Source organism: Coenobita brevimanus, chromosome 24 (assembly GCF_032717465.1).
Source record: "Coenobita brevimanus isolate Jiangsu-jjx chromosome 24, ASM3271746v2, whole genome shotgun sequence".
Classification (NCBI taxonomy): Eukaryota; Metazoa; Arthropoda; class Malacostraca; order Decapoda; family Coenobitidae; genus Coenobita; species Coenobita brevimanus.
In genome coordinates this window covers 16,997,638-17,019,296 of record NC_136977.1, presented here as the reverse complement: position 1 = coordinate 17,019,296, position 21,659 = coordinate 16,997,638, and the positions used below count along the sequence as shown (strand labels likewise).

Sequence of the window (21,659 nt, the reverse complement as noted above, 5' to 3'; positions counted from 1 at the left end):
AGTCACCACATATTAGTATTTGCTTATTTCTACCATATCGCTCACTCTCTGTAATTACATCAGAGATCCTGGCATTGTTCTCTATATTTGATCGGGTTCTATAGATGGCTCCTAATACTACAGTGCACCCCCACACAGTGCGAATCACCTACAATGCGAGGTCAGTCCAGAAAATGCTTATTTTTATCGAATATGAAATCTGCTAATCAGACTTCCCTGCATGCAAATTGTCTATGATTCCAAGGCAAAAATGGACTACCCGCCATTATTACGAGTGTCGGGCTGGCCAATGCAAGTCAGTCACATGAAGGCAGGTGGCTGGCAATGAGCCAGATTCAAAATGGCGGGCGGCTGGCAAGCTGTCTGCATGCCATCTACAGACTTTAGTAGGGTAAACAGACACTTCGCCTCCATATTGCTGCAAGAACATGTGTTGTGCCTCGCATCCTGTGGTCTGTTTTAGCATCTTAGCAGTACCCACCTGTTCATCATGTCCCAAGACCAGGAACATCGACTCAGATGGATGCCATGTCTGTGGTCTCAGCAATCAACTTTGAAGGCTTTATGGCACCTCCAGGAGACCTCAGCAGTGACAGAGAGAGTGACAGGGCAAGAGTAGACACCCCGAGCTTTGGATACCCACCCCTCTCCTTTCTTATACAAACCCAGAAGTCACTTAAATAAAGTTGCATGGTGTTCTGTTTGTTGTTTTATTTGTTGGTCCAACTAGAAGTTTTATTAGACAAAGTATGAGCAAGGTACAGTAGGTTGGAAAGGGAACCCGAAGACCAAGCCCTGGGTGAGCTGTTCACCACATACCATTTTTCCCATAGGTTCTTTGATATACACAATGCGAAATCTTAGAATGCAATGATTACTGCCGCCTTTAAACTCGCGATGTGTGAGGGTGTGCTGCATACAGTACTTTGTCCCTCTTTGCATTGGACCACACACCATACTGTCTTTTCTGCTAAATGGCTTGATAAATGAGTTACCGCACTCCTCTCTGCCTCTGATTTCCTGTTTTACTAAGATTGTTACTCTGCCTTCTGGTGCCACCTGGCCCTGTCTGTCCTTCCGGACGACCTGGTAGTGATAGGTGTTGAATAAACTCGCATTCGACATTTCACTATTTGTTTTAGTTTCAGTAAGAAGGACAGGATCAGGTTTCTCTTCCTTCAGTACTGCCACCAGCTCAGTAGTCTTACTCAAGCCATCCAGGTGTGTATAAACATTTGTAAGTATGGTGTGGGTTACTGCCTTTATCTTTGGAGTCTATAGGAGTGGGTAAGAAAGGACCTCTGACCCTTCATCTGCCTGCCCTTGAGTACCTTAATCACCCTGGCATTCTTATGGTCTGCAGTCCATTTGTGTGGGGACTCTGGTTCATCTTTCCTCTTCTCCTCTGCCTGTGCAGTCAGTTCTTTCCTGGCCGTCTGTTCTTTCCTGCATGGGTCACAGAAAATTCATATTTCATTTTCTCCAGATTGAAGGTTTACTTTGGAGACAGCACTGGTTACCTTTTTGACCATTTCTTCTGATTGCAGCCTTACTTTAAGTAGCCTTGGTTTGTTCCAATTTGATCTTTCTCCTCTTTGGCCACTGTGGAGTCTGTCAGTGTTGGTGATAGCAAAATCTTCAGGCTTGAGTTTAATTTTATTTGAAAAAGAGGTATTTGAGTTCAGATCAACAACGTTGCCAGCTTCAAGGTCATCTGTGTCTGGTTCTTGCACATTTGCTAGGATTACATTCCTGCTCCTAACATGGTTTTATCCCTTTCATCTGAGATTGCAACCATGATATCCTCCTGGATTTCATCCCTCACTTTGCTGTTTTTATTTGTAACAAGGTGTATAGTCTTTTCAGTGACCACTTTTTCCATCACTTCCCGATGTTCATTAATTTTTCCTTCTACCACTTTGTCCACCAGTGCAAGTTTTTCTTTCGTGATATTCTCAAAATGAGTCTTTTGCCTAATCGTTTTTTCTTCAATTTCATCTATTTTCTTTGTGTTTCTGTCTACTTGTTCCTTTACTGGAGCAAGATTGGCTAGAAACTGGTTTGCCAGCTTCCCACAAACAGAACTTCACTTTTTTAGCAATATTCTTCAAAAGTTTGTACTTGTCACTAGAGATTCCTTCACATCTAGCATGGACCCAATATTTGCAACAGCCACATTCCATCCTTTCACTCTTTTTTCGAGTCTTTGTCACTTTAGTGTTACAGTGTCCACATATTTCTGATTTTGCTGCATGGGTGGTTTGTGGTGGTGGCAGGATTGTTTCTTTTGTCCACCATTTTGGACACTTCCACTCTGGAATTACAAACTTTATGACAAGCAATATGGATTTTGAGTATAACACGGTGGCTAGACATAGTATTACCTTCATTCCTTCACTATTTTGACTTTGATAAGCAGATCCAATGATCCTTGCTGGTCTGACTGTTGCAGGTCCTCACAGTCCCAACTGTATAACATGAGTTCTACAGGAATACACTGCTCTTCTTCCTCTCAGAGTCTGCTAACACAGTTCGTTGTATTCGTGCACAAGGGCACACGACACAGTACATTACAATGATTCCTCAATTATCCGGACGTTCGTTATCCAAATATATTCAGTATCCGGACACTGGGCCTTGGCTCTATTAAACCATTATCCGAATTTACTTGCTGTTATCCGGACGTAAAAGTGCCCGAGAACTTCGGACAGCCAGCTGACATATCCAAACATTCGGTATTGTGACCACTGGGCTCAAGCCATGAGCGGGAAGTAGTCTGTAACCCACAACCAGAGCTAAAATGTCCGTCTGATCCTGTACTGAATGGTCAAAATCGTGTGCTCGTCGTATCACTCCCAACGAACCTCCAGCACCCGAGTAATGTGGCTGTAACCCGCAAGCAGTGTCAAAACGTCTGTGTGCATTCCCCACCGAATGTCTAATATTGCGCAGCCACGGGGGCTAAGTCTTTCCCAACCACCACCTCAATCAAACACAGACCACAAGCCACGAGTACATGTTCACTGACAACGGCTGTCCACCTCTCTGTCGAAGGTCGAAAGTCCCCCAGTCGCAATGCATTGTGTTTCCGTATAGCCACTCAGCATCTAACAGACCACAAGCCACGAGTAAATGTATGACAAAAGCGCTCGTCTGCCTGTTGACAGAAGGGGGAGAATCCTGCCCACAGCCTCGCCTCTCCCCCCCCTTCCCTCCTCCATACCCTCCCGGCTTCCCCCTCACTCCCGAAGTCCTTTCCCTCTTCAGTGGTGATAACATTGACTCGTGAGTTTTCAAAGTTTTTTACAATTTATTTGACTACTATTGGCCACATGAAAATTCCGTGGTGATCACGAGAAAGCTCATGAAATTCTGCATCAAGACATGCTTAACTCATAGAAGATGTTGACAAAATTTTGAATTAGGATAGCAGGAAGTTATATGAAGGTAAGATTTACTCCTGAAAACTTTATTCCTGCTTGAATTTCGTACTCTTACTTTTCAGTTGTGTGTGTTGTTATTAGCCTGTCTTAAACACCAGCAAAGATGATGGTATACAATTTATACCAATATAACCAATTTATGGTGTCATATTTGGCTGTGGAATTTTTTTTGAGCCCCGGGAGCAATCACTTGTCACAGACAGATTTTCAAATCGACGTCAATTTTTTGTTGATTTTTGTTGTTTATGCATTGTTTTCATGGTGTTTAGCATTAATATGGATAATCATGTGTGTTTTTGTGTCTAATTATGGCAGACTGACCTGAAAACAGTGCCAAAATAAGGAGGGGTACTGTACAGTACATACTGTACAGTTATGTAAATGTAGGGTGTTTTTTGTTTTTTGTTTTTTTCTTTTTTATGGTTTTCTTGGTGTTTAGCATTACTTTGGATATTCCTATGTGTGTTTTGATGTCTAAATGTGGCAGATTGACCTGAAAACAGTGCCTAAATTAGGGGAGGTACTGTACATACATTGGTGTATAGGTAGGGTTTTTTGGTTTGCAGTTTTTTTTTTTTTTTTTATGGTTTTCTTGGTGTTTATCATTACTTTGGATATTCCTATGTGTGTTTTGATGTCTAGATGTGGCAGATTGACCTGAAAACAGTGCCAAAATTAGGAGGAGTACTGTACATACATTGGTGTATCGGTAGGGTGTTTTTTGGTTTTCAGTGTTTTTTTTTTTTTCCTGGTTTTCTAGGCATTTAGCATTACTTTGGATATATGTGTATTTTGATGTCTAAATATGGCGGATTGACCTGAAAACAGTGCCAAAATTAGGAGAGGTACTGTACGCACAGTAGTGTATAGGTTGGGTGTTTGTTATTTTTTGGTGTTTTTTTCCATGGTTTTCTTGGTGTTTAGCATTATTCTGGATATTCCTATGTGTGTTTTGATGTCTAAATGTGGCAGATTGACCTGAAAAGTGCCAATATTAGGAGGAGTACTGTACTGTATATTCAGTGGTGTATAGGTAGGGTGTTTTTTGGTTTTCATTGGTTTTTCTGCATGGTTTTCTTGGTGTTTAGCATTACTTTGGATATTCCTATGTGTGTTTTGATGTCTAAATATGCCTGAATGACTGGAAAACACTGCCAAATTAAGCATAGGTACTGTACAAATAAGTTAGGTAGCTATAGGTTGGAGGTGGGTATAGGTAGGGTCTGTGTGTGGTAGGGGAATAGTGTTCATTATCCGGTTTTTGCCACTACCCGGACATGCCTTTGGCTGTGTTATGTCAGGATAAATGAGGGATTACTGTAATTCCTGGCACAAGGGCCACACAACAAAAAGTAGTTATGACAATTTTTCCATGAACCTCTCCCAACTGGCCTTCACTATTACGCTACCTTCATATGATTCCCCCCCCCCCCCCAGCTTGGGGAGATGTCTTAGAGTACGGATGTTAATGAAAGCCTTAACTAATCTCTTGTAAGAAAAGTCATGTGAACTGAATAAAATCATATGAAGGTATCATGAATAAAAAGAAAAATGTAATTAGCAGGGGAGTGAAAGATAAAAATGGTAGATTGCCAGTGGAGAAGGGAGAAAAAGTGAGCAGATGGAGAGAACACTTTAAGGAATTGTTGAACATAGAGGATGGAAGTAATGCAATTATAAGTGGCTGGGGAGTGGCTGGGAGAAGGAGAGAGGTGAGAAGACAGGAAGAAATCAGTAGGATAGAAGTTGTGGAAGCAATGAAGAAAGTTAAATCGGGGAAAGCCCCAGGAATTGATGGAGTGTGTGGTGTAATGCTGAAGCATGGGGGAGAGATAGTAGTAGAATGGATGTGGAAGATGTGCAGATTGGCCTGGGAGGAAAGTAGAGTCCCGGAGGATTGGAAGTCAGGTATAATTATTCCCTTGTACAAAGGAAAAGGGGAAAAAGAAGTGTGTGGTAATCATAGGGGCATTTGTCTTCTCAGTATAATACGAAAAGTGTATGGTAGGATACTTATTGACAGAGTTAGAGAAAGAACAAAGAAATTAGTTGGAGAAGAACAGGGAGGCTTTAGGAAGGGAAGAGGTTGTGTAGATCAGATATTCATTCTTAGATCTTTAGTGGAAAAGTTTCTAGAGAAGAGAAAGAAATTGTATGTGGCTTTCATGGATTTGGAGAAAGCATATGACAGGGTGGATAGACAAGGATTGTGGAAAGTGTTAAGAATATATGGAGTAGATGGGAAGTTGCTGAATGCTGTGAAGTGTATGTATGATGGTGCGAAGGCTGCAGTGCATGTGGATGGTGAACTAAGTGAATTTTTCTCTTTGAAAGTTGGGTTGAAACAGGGATGTGTCATGTCTCCATGGTTGTTCAATCTGTACATGGATGGGGTAATAAAAGAGGTACAAGGTAGGGTAGTGGATGTTGGAGTGGACCTGGTGAGAGAGGATAGTGTTTGGAAACTCCCTGTACTGTTGTTTGCAGATGATACTGTGTTGTTGAGTGAAGATGAAGGGGAGCTGCAAGGCTTGGTGGATGAGTTTGGGAGAGTATGTAAGAAACGGAATCTTAAGGTGAATGTAGGGAAGAGTAAAGTGATGGTCTTTGAGAGAGGTGAAGTCAGTGAATGTACAGCGAGGTTGGATGGTGAGGAATTGGAAAATGTGAGTACGTTTAAGTACTTGGGTAGTGTGATGAGTAAGGATGGAGGTTCGGAGGGTGAAGTGCTTGAAAGGGTACAGCAGGGAAGAAAGGTTGCTGGTTCTTTGAAAGCAGTGATAAGAAACAGGGAAGTGAGCATGGAAGTGAAAAAGTTACTACATGACAGTATTGTGATACCAACTCTAACGTATGGAAGTGAAGCTTGGACGTTGTTGGAAGGACACAAGTCAAGAGTGAGAGCAGTGGAAATGAGTTATTTAAGAGGAGCCTGTGGAGTCACATGGAGAGACAGGCTGACAAATGAGGATATAAAGGAGCGTTGTGGTGTGGATGTGGATGTGATAGGAAGCGTTATGAGGAACACACTGAGGTGGTTTGGCCATGTGGAGATGATGGAGGGTGAAAGACTGACAAAGAGAGTGTATGTGAGTGAGGTGGAGGGGGGAAGAGGGAGGGGGAGGGCAAGGATGAGATGGAGGGATGGGGTGGAGAGGTATATGAGAGAGGGGGGTGTGAGTTGGGAGCAGGGCAGTGAAATGGCAGGGGACAGGGTGACTTGGAGGCGATTAGTTTGTGGCCACCCCAAACGGGATTGAGGCGTCTGGCAATAGATAGATAGATAGACCTCCGCCACACTATGCAGCAGTTGTTGAGGGCCTGTGACAGTGATGATATGACAACAGTACAGAAGTTCTGGAAAGGGTATAACATACACCACGCCAAAGAGAACATCACTGCAGTGTGGCTGGAAGTTAGCCAGCCCACCATGAACGGTGTGTGATGGAAGCTGTGGCCAGAGTGCATGCACTCCTTCGCCGGCTTCCCAGAGGGCGTGCAAGTTCCTCCGGTGCGGCGTGTGTGGCGGGAAATTGTGGAACTGTCGCACGAGGCAGGCTTCGGGGAGGTCAACGAGAGGATGTGGAGGAGGTCCTCGAAAGCCATAGGGGAGCTCAGCAATGAGGAGCTCCTCAATGTGGAGATTCAGCGGGCACACCAGGAGGCACAGGAGGAGGTCATCCCTTAAGTGTGAGCCCTCAGTATTACAATTCTGAGGGAGATGCTGACCATGTTGGACAAGATCAATGCGCTGATGCACGCACATGACCCTCTCCCAGGACAAAGCAGGGACACAGCTAATTGGCTGGAGGAGGGGATGAATGTGTATAGGATGATGCTGGAGGAAAAGAAGAGGGCGGCCAGGCAGACCACAATCACTGCCTTCTTCAAACAGGCCCCCACCACACCAGTGAGCCACAAAGGATCTCCCCAGCCCATGATGTGCAGAGCATCTCCCCAGCCTTCAACCAGCAGAGCACCTCCCCAGCCTTCAACCAGCAGAGCATCTCCCCAGCCTTCAACCAGCAGAGCATCTCCCCAGCCTTCAACCAGCAGAACATCTCCCCAACCTTCAATCAATAGAGCATCTCCCCTGCCATCAACCAGCAGATAACACCCAGGGTCTCCTCCTGCCAAGAACGTGCTCGGCCCCTAGTGCTGGACCTAACCTCCAGCTGATCCCTGTCTCCCGTGTCACTTGTGTCTCCACTAAGGTACTCCACCACTCCATCGCTGCCTTCCTTGTCGCATCCTCCACCTCCCACACCACTTTGGCCACTGTCTCTGACTCCCTCGCCACCTCACCGGTCATCACAGCTGTCTCCCTCAGCACCTCCTCTGTTATCACATTGCAATCCATCGCCACCCCCAGAGCCATCGCATCGCACCTCATTGCCACCGCCTGAGCCATCGCATCGCATCCCATCACCACTGCCTTAGCCATCGCATCACACTCCATCGCCACCGCCTGAGTCATTGCATTTCACCCCATTGCCACCACCTGAGTCTGCATCACACTCCATTGCCACCTTCAGAGTCAGTGCATCAGTCTCCTGCTACAATCACCCAACCTTACCAGCCCCCTCCCCCCCCCAACCCTCCAACGGAGATGGGGTTTGAAGGCTTTAAGGAGGATGAGTGGTGCTCCTTTGCGGAACGTTGATGATGCAACACGATGCGAGGTGGGCGAGCGTAAGAGAGTTCCTTAATCTGAGATGGCCGGTGCGAGAAGAATAATATGGGTGAGCAATGGCTGTGGGGGCTGTGCAAGCATTTCTGCTCATCCTGGGAGGCAGGCGGGCTCAGCTGGCCACAGGAACACACATGATTCAAAATTTCAGCCTGTCGCCTGTGGACGCAACTTCAGAGGGCCTGTTGTTAAACCAGGGTGCTGCCATCATCTAACGGGGTATGGTGGTATTTGTACCCCCATGGTTAAGCTGGGGTATCATGTCTAGGGGTATCGAATATCGGGGAATACCTGTACGCTCTTCAGCCAATCACCTGGGACAACACACTCGTATATAATCATATTTATCAGGTCTGTGACTAGCCTCACTTCCATATTTCCTGAGGCTTTTAACATTTCAGCAGTCAACCCAGACACAGATGGTGCCTTCCCCACCTGCATCCTGCCTATTGCCCCGCTCACAGTAGCAGCGTCAATCAAAGGCCAAAGACCAAGCACTGGATCTGCAGCCTCCAAACCTTCCCTGTCCCAGTCAAACTCATCATTCAACAACCGGCTTTAATGTGTCTTTAATTTCCCCCCTGTTCACCACTACCTTTTCTTCATCATTTGTACACTCCTCACCTATGATATGCCTATTCTCCCACTTCATCTGATTTGCCACCTTAAATATCATAATCTTCCATTCCATACAATTTAGGTTATTAAGTAAAAGTCTTTGAGACTCAGACTTCACCCTGTTAACCTGTTTTCTAATCCTACACTTGGCAGCCAAGTATTCTCCTCCGTTACCACCCTACTTCCATTCCAGGAAGAGCCTTCTTTTCTCCTTAACAGCAGTTTCTACACTCTCATCCCACCACCAGACTATTTTCTTGAGCCGTGAAACTTTTCAGACTAGAAGTCAGCTGTGACTAATATTTTCTGTATGTTCTGTTGAAGAGGTCTTATGAAGTCTAAACAGAATTGTCTGGAAGTATCAGCAGTAAATCAGAAAAATACAGTACGCTAGTAAAGTGCGCTTTGTGAGTGCATGACGAGCGAGTGAGTGGAAGAAAAGTGGAGCCGCCAAGTTTGTTTGTCCCGAATTTAAATAGAGAGTTTTTAGTAAGGTGGTTTCCATAGTAACCAGCAAGAACATTTCAGTATACAGTGGCTCAGTGCATTTCTGCAAAAGGAGGTAGCACGTGTTTCGACAACCCATAAGTATGCCGGGTGCTGGATGTGCGTATAGCAAGACACACTAGCATTTATCACATGTGCAGTGTTCATTTCTCTGGTCCCAACTTGCCATGTCAATGACCTGCATCGGTAAATGCTTGGCTATTCATCGAATGATAAAACCCAGTAATGGGGTGATTACCCTTGCTAATTTCATCACCCAAAACGTTGAAAAAAAATGTCCGTGTAAAATTATGAGCTTAATATCTGAAATTTCTATCTATCTATCTATCTATCTATTGCCAGACGCCTCAATCCCGTTTGGGGTGGCCACAAACAAATCGCCTCCAAGTCGCCCTGTCCCCTGCCATTTCACTCCCCTGCTCCCAACTCACACCCCCCTCTCTCAGATACCTCTCCACCCCATCTCTCCATCTCATCCTCGGCCTCCCCCTCCCTCTTTCCCCCTCCACCTCACTCACATACACTCTCTTCGTCAGTCTTTGACCCTCCATCCTCTCCACATGGCCAAACCACCTCAGTGTGTTCCTCATAACGCTTCCTATCACATCCACATCAACACCACAACGCTCCTTTATATCCTCATTCGTCAGCCTGTCTCTCCATGTGACTCCACAGGCTCCTCTTAAATAACTCTGAAATTTAATTTAATTGTTAGAATCCATGCAAGAATACATAGTGTTACAACATGAACATGAACTTTTTTTTTTTCATTATCATTATTATTGATTTCATAGTGTAATGTCAGTTGAAGCCCTCGGTACATTCCCTTGGAAAGGTGAGATTCCAAGAGGTTTCTTTGGTCTCATGAGTTATATGGAGCTAAAAACAAAATTTATTGAATGTATCTACTACCTGCTGGAAGAATCTCTCTACTATCTCACATGGTAGAAAAGTTATTAGCCTCTGAAACCATTGCAGTTGGACCTGGCCAGGTCGTGTCGGGCCGCTCATCTCTCAGCTGAACGTAGAGTAAACATGACTTTGCTGCACTTGCTTACTTGTAATCACCAGATTGAAGGGGTCAGACTTGACTCAGGCTGATATGTGTTGTAATACAGTATTTTGTTTGTGCAGGTGCACGTGGCATGGCAACAATTACCAACTTCAAGCCACCCACCATGGCTGAGCTACCAGTACCTCAGGGGTCATGGAAAGATGCTTATGCTCAGAAGCAGCGCAAGTACAATCTTCAGCTTCTGGCAGGGATTCTTGTTGCTGGTGGTACTCTAGCTTTTGTAAGTGTCCTGATACATAACCTCATTGTACTGTTCTGTTTGTCAGTGTGCAGTCAGTCCAGTGAAATTATTACACCAAAGTTGCACCTATTATTGCTGTAGCTGTCATAAGTGTCCAAATGCATGGCACATTACACTGTTCCATTTATATGTCCATTTAAGTTCTTACACCAAATTTGCACTTTCCTTACTTTAACACTGATGAAGTTATGTAGCTTATATGATACAGCTGTAGTTTTTGTGTATATTCATAGTTTTCTGTAGTCTAGTCCATTGTTTCTTTGATGTCATCTGCAATTACTGGCAGGAGAAATGAGTCATGCATTCCCTACAGTTTCCTTATACTGTACAGTTGCTTCCATGCCTACAGATGTAGGTAATTATTTTCATTTTTGGCAGTCATTCTTTTTGACAGCACTGATTTTTTTTTTTCCTTGTAACTTTGTATTCTTTTTGACAGTACTGATTTTTTTTTCTTCTTTTCATGTAACTTTGTTTCATTTTTGAAGGCTCCAACATGCTTGCATGCATCAGCTATAGTCACCTTAAGGTGGCTCTCCATGCTGCTTGATCTCTGGCAGCTTCCCTGTTCAGTCCATTATCGCTGCAATTACACTCAATAACCTCGTCCCAGGTCTTTTTTGGTCTGCCTCTTGCAACCCTACCCTCAGCATTAACACTTATCATTTTTTGCACCCAAGTATCATCCCTCATCCTTTCCACATGCACAAACCATCTCAGTCTACCTCTCCTCATCACGACACCAATACACTTTAGTTCCATCCTACCCCTCAACACTTCCATCGTAAACCTAGACATCCCCCAGGCCTCACACTTAGGGACACACTGCACATCCACCTGATCATTGTCATTTCTGTACATTTGAGCTAGTGAATATCCTTTTCCTTTACTGCCCAGGTCTCACTACCATACAGCATTACACTCCTAACACATGCTGCATACAACAGTCTTGTAGCATGGAGGGAGAGCCCTCTCAATGTCAGGAGAGGCAACAGCTCCCTGAACTTCTTCCAACCACTCCTCAGTCTAGCCACAGAACTAGCTCCAGCCCTACCTCCAGCCCTGTCTACCAAATAACAGACCTTCCACACACTCAAGAGACCCACCAGCAAGCTCAATCCTTCATGCCTGACAATCCCCACCTGCTCTCCCTGACACACTGCACACATGAAATCAGCATTATTTCGCAGTCTACCTTTAATACCACTACATCTCTTATGCACCCACTTATCACAGACACTACTCAAAATGGAATTACTTCCCACGCCTTTGTGGCAAATCGTACATGGCCACTCTCCGTCTTTTTTGACAGTACTGCCCTAGATACCATCATTTTTTTTCTGCATTTACTCTTAAGCCCTTGTTCCCCATACCATCTCTCCACTTCCTAAATGTTTCCTCTGCCTCCCTTTCATTCTCTGCAATCAACACCAAATTATCAGCATGCAACATCTCCCATGGGAGTCCATTTCTGAAGTCACGTGAGAGGGCTGCAAGTACCATGATAAACAATGGGCTCAAAACTGACCCCTGGTGCACACCTACATTAACAGAACACTCATCACTCAATCTCCATTCACCCTTACCTGGGTGCGAGCATTCACATACATGGCCATAACCACCCTAACCAGCCACTCAGTGATCCCAAGCTTTCTCATTGCCCACTTCACCACCTCTCCAGGGACTCTGTCAAAGGCCTTCACCAAATCAACAAAAACAAAGTACAAGTACAGTTCTCTTTTCCTTCCCAGATATTTTTCCTGAAGCTGTGGAACAATGAATATGGCATCAGTGGTCCCTTTGCCTGGCATAAACCCAAACTGCATATCATCAATATTACAGTAATTTTCTCTGTTCATACCTTCTAGAACTGTCTCCATTACCTTCATTATCTAGTCTAAAAGTTTTATGCCTCTATAATTTCGTCAATCTAGGGCAAAACCCTTCCTTGTGTACGCATTTACACTCTTCAGCCAGTCATATAGGACAACAAACTCATATATAAACGTGTTTTTCAGGTCGGTGACTAACCTCACTCCTGTATCACGTGATGCATTCAACATTTCAACACTCAACCCAGACATACATGCTGCCTTCCCCACCTGCTTCCTGCCTATTGCCCTGCTCGTGGTAGCAGCGTCAGTCAAAGGCCAAGGGCCAAACACTGGATCTGAGGCTTCAAACCTTCCCTGTCCCAGTCAAACTCATCATTCAACATCCTGCTGTAATGCTGTCTCCATGCATCTTTAATATCCCCACTAATCACCACTACCCATCCTTCATCATTCTTCACACACTGCTCATCCATGATATCCCTATTCTTCCTCTTCATCTGATTCGCCACCTTAAATAACATATTCTTCCTTTCCACACGATTTAGGTTATCAAGTAAAAGTCTCTGACTCAGACTTCACCCTGTAAACCTCTTTTCTAGCCTTATGCTTGGCAGCCAAGTATTCCTCTTTGTTACCTCCCTCTCCCCCTCCCCCCCACATCCCAGCAAAATGGGAAACTGATGGGAGTGTGGATTTTTGAGTGGGGGGAACTGGGAAGCACTGGTCATTTCTGACCAAAATGCAGCTAGAAATCTCATGTTCACTTAAAAAGGAAGTAACTGCAGTACTGTATAACAAATCTTGATACAATGGATTTCAGATTTAACCAACACCTCAGAGCCCACCGAGCTTTAGCAGGCTGTACCGAACAATGGTCAGTACATGGAGCATCGAACTTTTGCTAGCTATACCAAACAATGGTCATTACATGGAGCATCGAACTTATTCTGGCCTTACTGAACAATGTTCATTAAACAGAGCATATCATGTGACCATTCTGAGCGCTCCAAACCCACTGAATTGGTTTTTAGCTATACTGTACCTGTACTGAACAATGGTCGTTAAATGGGTCGCGACCGCTAAGTTTTAGTAACAGATTATAGTAATACTGTACTAGTCATGAAGAAGTGCTATGACAGAGATGTGAAATAAGTTATTAAAGGACAATATTATTGGCCAGGTTAGTGTAAAATGGGTATTCATCCATCCATCCATCCATCATCCAAGCCAATGCTGACCCATGAGGAGTGTAGGAGCCCGGAGCTAGGCAAGTTGGTCCTGACATTTATGATGAAAATGAAAAATGGGTATTGCAGTGAACTCTCACATTTGGCGAGTAATAGGTGCGAAAAAAAAACTCGCCAAACTGGAATTCGCCAAATCTGAACTGAATAACACTAACGGGAAAAAAATAAATTGTTTCTGGGCATGCATGATTGGACTGATTTTCCACCTATATTATAACAGTACTGGGTGTAAATCATGTGATAAACACACACAACATGATTCAATTTAATTTATTTTAGCCAAGAAACAATACAAAACAGAAATACTTAAGATAGGAGAATAATGGGCTTGATGTACACATGGTGTATGGTGCGTGGATGCATTAGTGGATAGTTTTCTTTGTTGGAAAAAGAAAGTTAATGATGAAGGAGCAGTAAAATTCATGTACAGTAGAACCTCGGTCCTCGAACACAATCCGTTCTGGAAGGCTGTTCCAGGACCGAATTGGTCGAGGACCGAACTAATTTTCCCCATAAGAAATAATGTAAATCATTTTAATCCGTTCCAAGACCCCAGATGCTTACCTGTTTAAGTTTCAGCATTGGTACCAGTGCTTTCCTTTATGAGGTGACTGTGTATTTCTCTTGCCTTTTCACAAATTATATACTTACTAACACTGTCTCCTGCTAACTGTTTCTCATTGATGAAGATAAGCAATAATTTTTCCACTTCTTCAATTATTTTCCGCACTACTTTCCTCTTTTCACTGCCAGTAGCCATACTGGATGAACTTGCTTTCTTTGGAGCCATTATTAGGGGCTAATACTGCACTGAATCAAGAAAAATGTGAAGCACAGCAGGACGACCATGTTGACGAACAACAAAGGTGGACACGTGACTGTCGGTTGGCCAGCTTCCCTTCGTTTGGCTACGTTCAGGTTGGTCGGGTTCCGATATTTTGGTCGACCTCTGGAGCAAAAATTTCTTGAATTTTTTGGTCGAGGTCCGATTTGTTCGACATGAGAGACGTTCGAGAACCGAGGTTCCACTGTATTTGCCTTTAGTGCAATGAGTGTGAAAAAAAAAAAAAAAAAGGGCTTTGTGCTCAATCTTTGTTATGAACTGACTGTCTGTGGTCAAGAAAATTTGGGTCTTACAATACGTGAAGACACCATTTGTTGACATAAATAGTTCGGTAAGATAATTATGTGAGTCCAGTTCTTATGAATTATACTGTCAAACAGATAATACTGCTTGGCTGACATGTATATTATTCATGATTACTGCATTCATGTTTATCTGAGAAGTGAGATACTCAGTCACTCCATGCTGACGACTTCTATATTGCTTTTTTTTTTTTTTTTTTTTTTTTTTTTTTAGACTAATGGCTTTTAAAAAGTTTCACACTGCATTTTTTTTTTTTTTTTTTTTTGAGCACCAACAGTGATCTGTGATGAAATATGCGTGATGCTGGGCAGCCATTATTCACGTGTTGTCTAGGTCAATTTTTTCCTTGATTTGTAATGAGGACTTTCAAGAGGCTTAGTGGCAATCCTTGGTGATTAAAATTTTTATGGGGAGTATTAGGGGGCAAAACTTAATTGGTTAGGTTAGTTTAGAATGCTGTAGCTGTGCATTGATGTGTCCAGTCGGTGAGGTCGTATGTGAACGCACTATCTTAGGTGTCTTAGGGAAGATGTATTTGTAATAATCTAGCTTTAAATATATTTTTAATGAAAAACATGAGGCTCCTAGAACCTAACCCCCTGTTTTACATGTAAACATATGTCACATTTTTGCGCAAAATTGATTTTGCACGAGATTCTGCATAACCTATCTCGTGTTGTATGAAGACTCTGTCATCTCACCCAGCTGTTCTTCATTAACTTCATTAAATCCTGCAACACTTCTTGCTGCATCTACCACTTCATACATGAGCTGTTCCTTCCACTGATGCTGTGTCTGGGTGTCCATGTCACTGTCAGCACCGTCCGTGATGAGGTGGGGGAGAAATGGTGCCCGCCCTTGCATAATGATAGCATTTTTAATTTTATGCCAGGCATTTACCATAAAGTTGACAGCCTGTCTGATATCAAAACGTTTCCAGAACGTTTTGACAGTATTATAGAATACAGTTACAGTATATTTTTATTATAAACAACTTGCCAAATGTGAGATTTCTGTCACCAAATTAGAGTGTTGTGTACAGTCCCATCCCATTGCCAAAAGTGAATTCACCAAATGTGAGAGTTCACTGTACACTATAATATTTACTCATTTACAGAGTTTTCAAACATGTGCTTGAGTTCTCCCCTGAGTGGGGACCCACAGCTTAACAAATTTTCAGCTTTACCAAACCTGGCTTCCCCCCAAGTTACTGTATATGCTGGCATATAAGTCGATCCATAAAATTCTGAGGTGGAATTCAGGTTTAGGCCTGTATTCGCTGGATAAGTCGACCCTTAAAATAAGGCGGCACCACTTCCATCAGACTCTTTGAATTTGTTTGTTAACCACCAGATAACTGACATCTTCAGAGCCAAAACAGCTGAAGTTTACAAGCACCAGACATGTTGTACTAACAAAGTCCAATACAGTGCAAGATTTTTCCACAGCTTGTCTTTCATTCTATAGTTTATTATCTTTGTTAGCGGAAATATAAAATTTTCAGTTATTTGATTAGAATTTTCAATACGTTCGTTTCATTTCGTTTTTGTAGGCTTCAACATGCTTGCATGTTTCGGCCTTGGTCACCTTATGGCGGCTCTCCACGCTGCTTGATCTGTGGCAGCCTCCCTGTTCGGTCCCTTATCCCTGAGTCACACTTAATGACCTCCTCCCACATCTTTCTCGGTCTGCCCCTCGCAACCCCGCCCCAAATGTTAACACTTCTTACCTTCTGCACCAATTATCATCCCCTATCCTCTCAAGATGCCCAAACCATCTCAATCTACCCTCCTCATCACAACACCAATACACTCCAGTCTCATCGTACCACTCAACTCTTCCATCTTAAACCCAGCCCCCCCATGCCTTACACACAGGGATGCACTGCATATACACCTAATCATTGTCATTTCTGTATGTGTGAGCCTCTGAATATCCTCTTCCTTTACTGCCCAGGTCTCTCTACCATACAGCATCACACTCTTAACACATGCTGCATGCAAAGACTCCTTAGCACATAGGGCGAGCCCTCTCAGTGTCAGGAGAGGCAACACCTCCCTGAATTTCTTCCAACCACTCCTCACTCTTGCCACAGAGCTAGCCCCAGCCTCACCTCCAGCATATACCATACCATGTCTCCCAAATAACAAAACACTTCCACACACTCAAGAGACTCACCAGCAAGCTCAATCCTTTCACGCCTGAAACTTTCCACCTGCTCTCCCCGAAACGCCGCACACATATAATCAGCATTATCTCACAGTCCACCTCTAACACCACTACATGTCTTGTGCACCCATTTATCACAAACAGTGCACAAGATGGAATTACTTCCCACACCCTTTTGCAAATTGCACATGGCCACTCTTCCCTCTTCTTTGACTGTACTGCCACCAACCCTAGATATCATGACTTTTGTTTTATCTGCATTTATCCATAAGCCCTTGTGCCCCATACCATCTCTTCACTTCCTAAAACTTTTCTCCGCCTCCCTTTCATTCTCTGCAGTCAACACTAAATCATCAGCATACATCATCTCCCACGGGAGTCCATTTCTGAAGTCACATGAGAGGGCTTCAAGTACCATCATAAACAACATGGGACTCAAAACTGACCCCTGATGCATACCAACATTAACGGAAAACTCATCACTCAAATCTCCATTCACTCTTACTTGGGTGTGAGCACCCACATACATGGCCATAACCACCCTAACCAGCCACTCCTCCAACCCAAGCTTTCTCATTGCCCAAACCTCTCTAGGGACTCTGTCAAATGCCTTTTCCAAAGCAACAGAAACAAAATACAGATCTCTCTTTCCAATATATTTTTCCTGAAGCTGTCGAACGATGAATGTGGCATCAGTGGTCCCCCTGCCTGGCATAAACCCAAACTGCATCTCATCAATATTCACTCTTTCTCAAATCATACCATGTAGAACTCTCTCCACTACCTTCGTTATCTGATCAAAAAGCTTTATACCCTTATAATTTTCTGTTTCCAGGGCATCACCCTTCCCTTTGTACACATTTACAATTACACACTTAAGCCAATCATCTGGGACAACACACTCATATATAATCCTATTTATCAGGTCAGTGACTAACCTCACCCCTATATCTCCTGAGGCCTTCAGCATTTCAGCAGTCAACCCAGACACACCTGCTGCCTTCCCCACCAGCATCCTGTCTATTGCCTCGCACACAGTAGCAACGTTAATCAAAAGCCAAGGGCTAAACACTGGATCTGCTGGCTCCAGACCTTCCCTGTCCCAGTCAGACTCCTCATTCAACAACCAGCTATATTGCTCTCTCCATGCATCTTTAATATCCCCTCTGTTCACCACTACCTTTCCTTCATCATTCTTCACACACTGCTCACCTGTAATATCCCGATTATCTCTCCTCATCTGATTTCCCACCTTAAATATCATATTCTTCCATTCCACATGATGTAGGTTATCAAGTAAAATCTCTTTGACTCAGACTTTGCCCTGTATACCTCTCTTCTAGCCCTACGCTTGGCAGCCAAGTATTCCTCCTTGTTACCACCCTTCTTCCATTCCCAGAAAAGCCTTCTTTTCTCCTTAACTGCAGCATCTACACCCTCATCCCATCATCAAGTTACTTTATGTCTTGGTGGGCCTCTTGTCCAACTGCATATTGCATCAGTAACTCTAGAGATTGTTCTTGAGGGCTCTGTACTGTTCATTAACGCCCCTGTCTACAGCTCCTTGTCCAGCCACCACTTTCCTCACCTCGCTGTAGAAGGCATCCAGTACTACTTCATTTTCCAGCTTCCATATTTTCCTCCTAGGTTCGTAAGTTCCCTTTTTCGTCACTCTAAGCACCATATCACACATCGATAGTATGTGCTGCTGCACACACTCCTTGCATCCTATAACTTTAACGTCCCTCACTAACCTCCTATCAGCCCTCCTGACCAGAAAATAATCTGTCTGACTGCTATTTCCCCCGGACTCGTATGTGATCAACCTATTCTTTCTTTTCCTAAAATGTGTGTTGCACACAGTCATGTTCATTGCCTTCCCAAACTCGAGTATCCTTTCCCCTTCTGCATTTCATATACCATATGCACATCCCCTATGTACTCCTTCATAATCTTGAACTGCTTCACCTACATGACCATTTAAGTCCCCTCCCAAAACCACTACCTCATCATCTCCCGTACCACCTGCTATATGTATTAAGTCATCCCAAAATCTATCCTCCTCTACCTCATCCAAGCCTGCCTGTGGAACATATGCTGATGTAATTGCAGTCATCATTCCACCAAACAAAATTTTCACTATCAACATCCTATCGCTTACTCTCATAACATTCATAATGTATTCCACCCATTTCTCTGCAACCAACACACCCACGCCCCTATATCCGTCTGTCCCCCCCTGCCAAAACAACTTACTGTAGCAATCCTTCCCAACAGTTTTTCTGGCTGATCCACTCCTGTACTGGACTTCCTGCAAACATGCAACATCCACCCACCTCCTACTGAGTGCCTCAATGACTTCCCCTGCTCTTCCCCTCAAACTTCCTACATTCCCCTGGGTGATTTAATGTCTTCAGGCTTGCTTTAAATCTTATTCTTGTATTTAGTCATGGTCTGTAATAATAAAGGGGGGGCAGACATACCACAGGATCCACTCACTGCACAGGCCTAGGTCCAGGCAGTGGATCTGGGACCCCTAGCCCACCAGCTTACCAGTGGTTGTGGTAGTGGCCTTGGGGCACCCAGCCAGGACAGCTGCAGGGACACCCTCCAAGTGCACCTTGGCACTGCAACTGCCTTTCCATTATACACCCACTGATAGGGCCGCCTCCTGGGGCGCTACTCCCAGATTCGGACCCCTCTCTATTGGGTGGAAGCGGCAGCCTGGGAACCGCAATGCCCTGTACCCTCTAACACAGGTTTGAGCCCCATCTCGCCCTGGACCCATAATCTATGCCGGCGGAACCCCAGTTGCATCCCCCCCCCCCAAAAAAAAAAAAAAAAAAAAAAAAAAAAAAAAAAAGTCTGCCACTAGGTAGTGGGGGCAAAGTTTTCTGGCCACATGCCCTTGCTGGCTTCAACCCCTGTAACATAGTGGGATACGTTGTGTGATATGTTAAGCGCATGTGGTGTAGTGCATAAGATAGTTTGAGGAAATGTTTGGGAGAGTATGCTGGTCTACTCTCCTTGTTACTGTCACACTGAAAAAGTCAGCAAAGGGGGATGGTTAGGTAGGTAGTGAAACAGGAGCTCCAGCTCTCCCTATCACCAGCATTCCCATTCCCCTCGGGAGTACCACCCTGTTCAGCCCGTGCTACATCCTCCTCCTGTTACAAATATGGTGTTCAATCAATCACCATAGCAAATCTGTTCGAAATGCATATCGTCTCTATCCATGGAAAGCCTACTTTATTATCATGTCAGATTCACTGTCTCGAGTAGCCATTACCCAATTGGTTTTTGTTTACGTTCGTGGAAGGGTGCATGGCAAAGGATACTCCTCACATTTTAGGAGTAAACACTGGTAATTACCGGTAACCATGACTTGTTTTTATTAGAACTTTGTCTAGGCTACAAAAATTATCCAGGTAAGAAGTAGTGCTTTATATAAAACTTGGATCTCACAAAAGTTGTGGACCAGCATGATAGAATTAGTAGGCTACCGTATGGCTGTAGGCCTGCTGGTAGTGTAACTTCCCTCCTTTGGTATGTGCCACGGCCTTATTTTCGTCTCTGCCATGTATCTACAACTTTATGCTTGGCGTATTTGTCGACCCCTAGTTTTTGAATTTTTTTTTCACACTTAACCCCTAAAAGACCGGCATCAGAATGTTTTGACACGCTTAGGATGGGGATAATCGACGGGTGTGATATGGTGGGAGGTTTGTGGGGGGGGAGGGGGTGGTGATGGGGGGTGTGGGGGTGGAGGAGGATGGGGCAGGGGGTAGGGATGGTGGGAGTGTGGTTGGGGGGGTGAGTAGGGGGGTATGGGATTGGGGGTTGGGTTTGGTGGTAGGGGGGTGGGGGTGGGGGAACTTGACCACATATGCGGACACCCGTCTTTCGGCCCTAGTGCTCTCGGACAGCACATGCAGATACCTGTCTTGTAGGGGTTAAAATGTCGACTTATACATCAGCATATACGGTAGTTTGTTGTAGTGAGGATTTATTGTAATTTCCAGCCTAGCCCAGGTGTATAACCCATGTTTACCGAGATTTATAGATGCAAGCATAGCAGGATTAAATTTCCAAGGCAGGGTAAAAATCCTTTCACGTGCAAGCAAGTGTCACTCTAGTACAGTCCGACCTTGTTATGCAGTAGGATTGCATCAGGTGTAGACCTATGAATAATGATTTATCACATAACGAGTAGATAGAACATGGGTTCAGTGGATTTAGGGTGACCTTGGCTGCAAAGCCTTAAAAAAAAAATAGATAAATAAATATGATGGTAGATGGGGGTGCTCACCATTCACTCACTTGATGTAGTGCTGCTTTGGGTGTCTGCCTATTCCTCTCTTCCTTCCTTCCTCTTCTGTCTTTCCTTCATTCATTCCTCTTCCTTCTGCCCGCGGGCAACTTTGCACTCCCTCTTCTGTCTTTCTTTCCTTCATTCTTTCCTTTTCCTTCTGCCTATGGGTGACTCTACAGTGAGTGACAAGCCAAATGGTTTCCTGTACACCAGGAAACCATTTACTATGGTGGGTGGTGACCATACAACCAAATTATGGCACTTGGTGTTTTAGTGGGTAATTAAGACATCCCATTCGGATTGAGCCTGTGTAGGTTTATATCCAAGGGGTGGTTGGGGTTTATTGCTCACATAATGCCACTCAGGGATGAGTGA

At 44.1% G+C, this 21,659-nt stretch overlaps 1 protein-coding gene across 1 annotated transcript in view; it reads left to right on the top strand.

Moving 5' to 3' along the window:
* Positions 1–21,659, top strand: part of COX7B (Cytochrome c oxidase subunit 7B) — a 39,830-nt gene that overhangs the window by 11,303 nt on the left and 6,868 nt on the right. Inside the window, exon 2 of the mRNA XM_080267531.1 lies at positions 10,393–10,553. Coding sequence (XP_080123657.1) covers positions 10,393–10,553 — 161 coding nt within the window. The remainder of the gene's footprint in view (positions 1–10,392; positions 10,554–21,659) is intronic.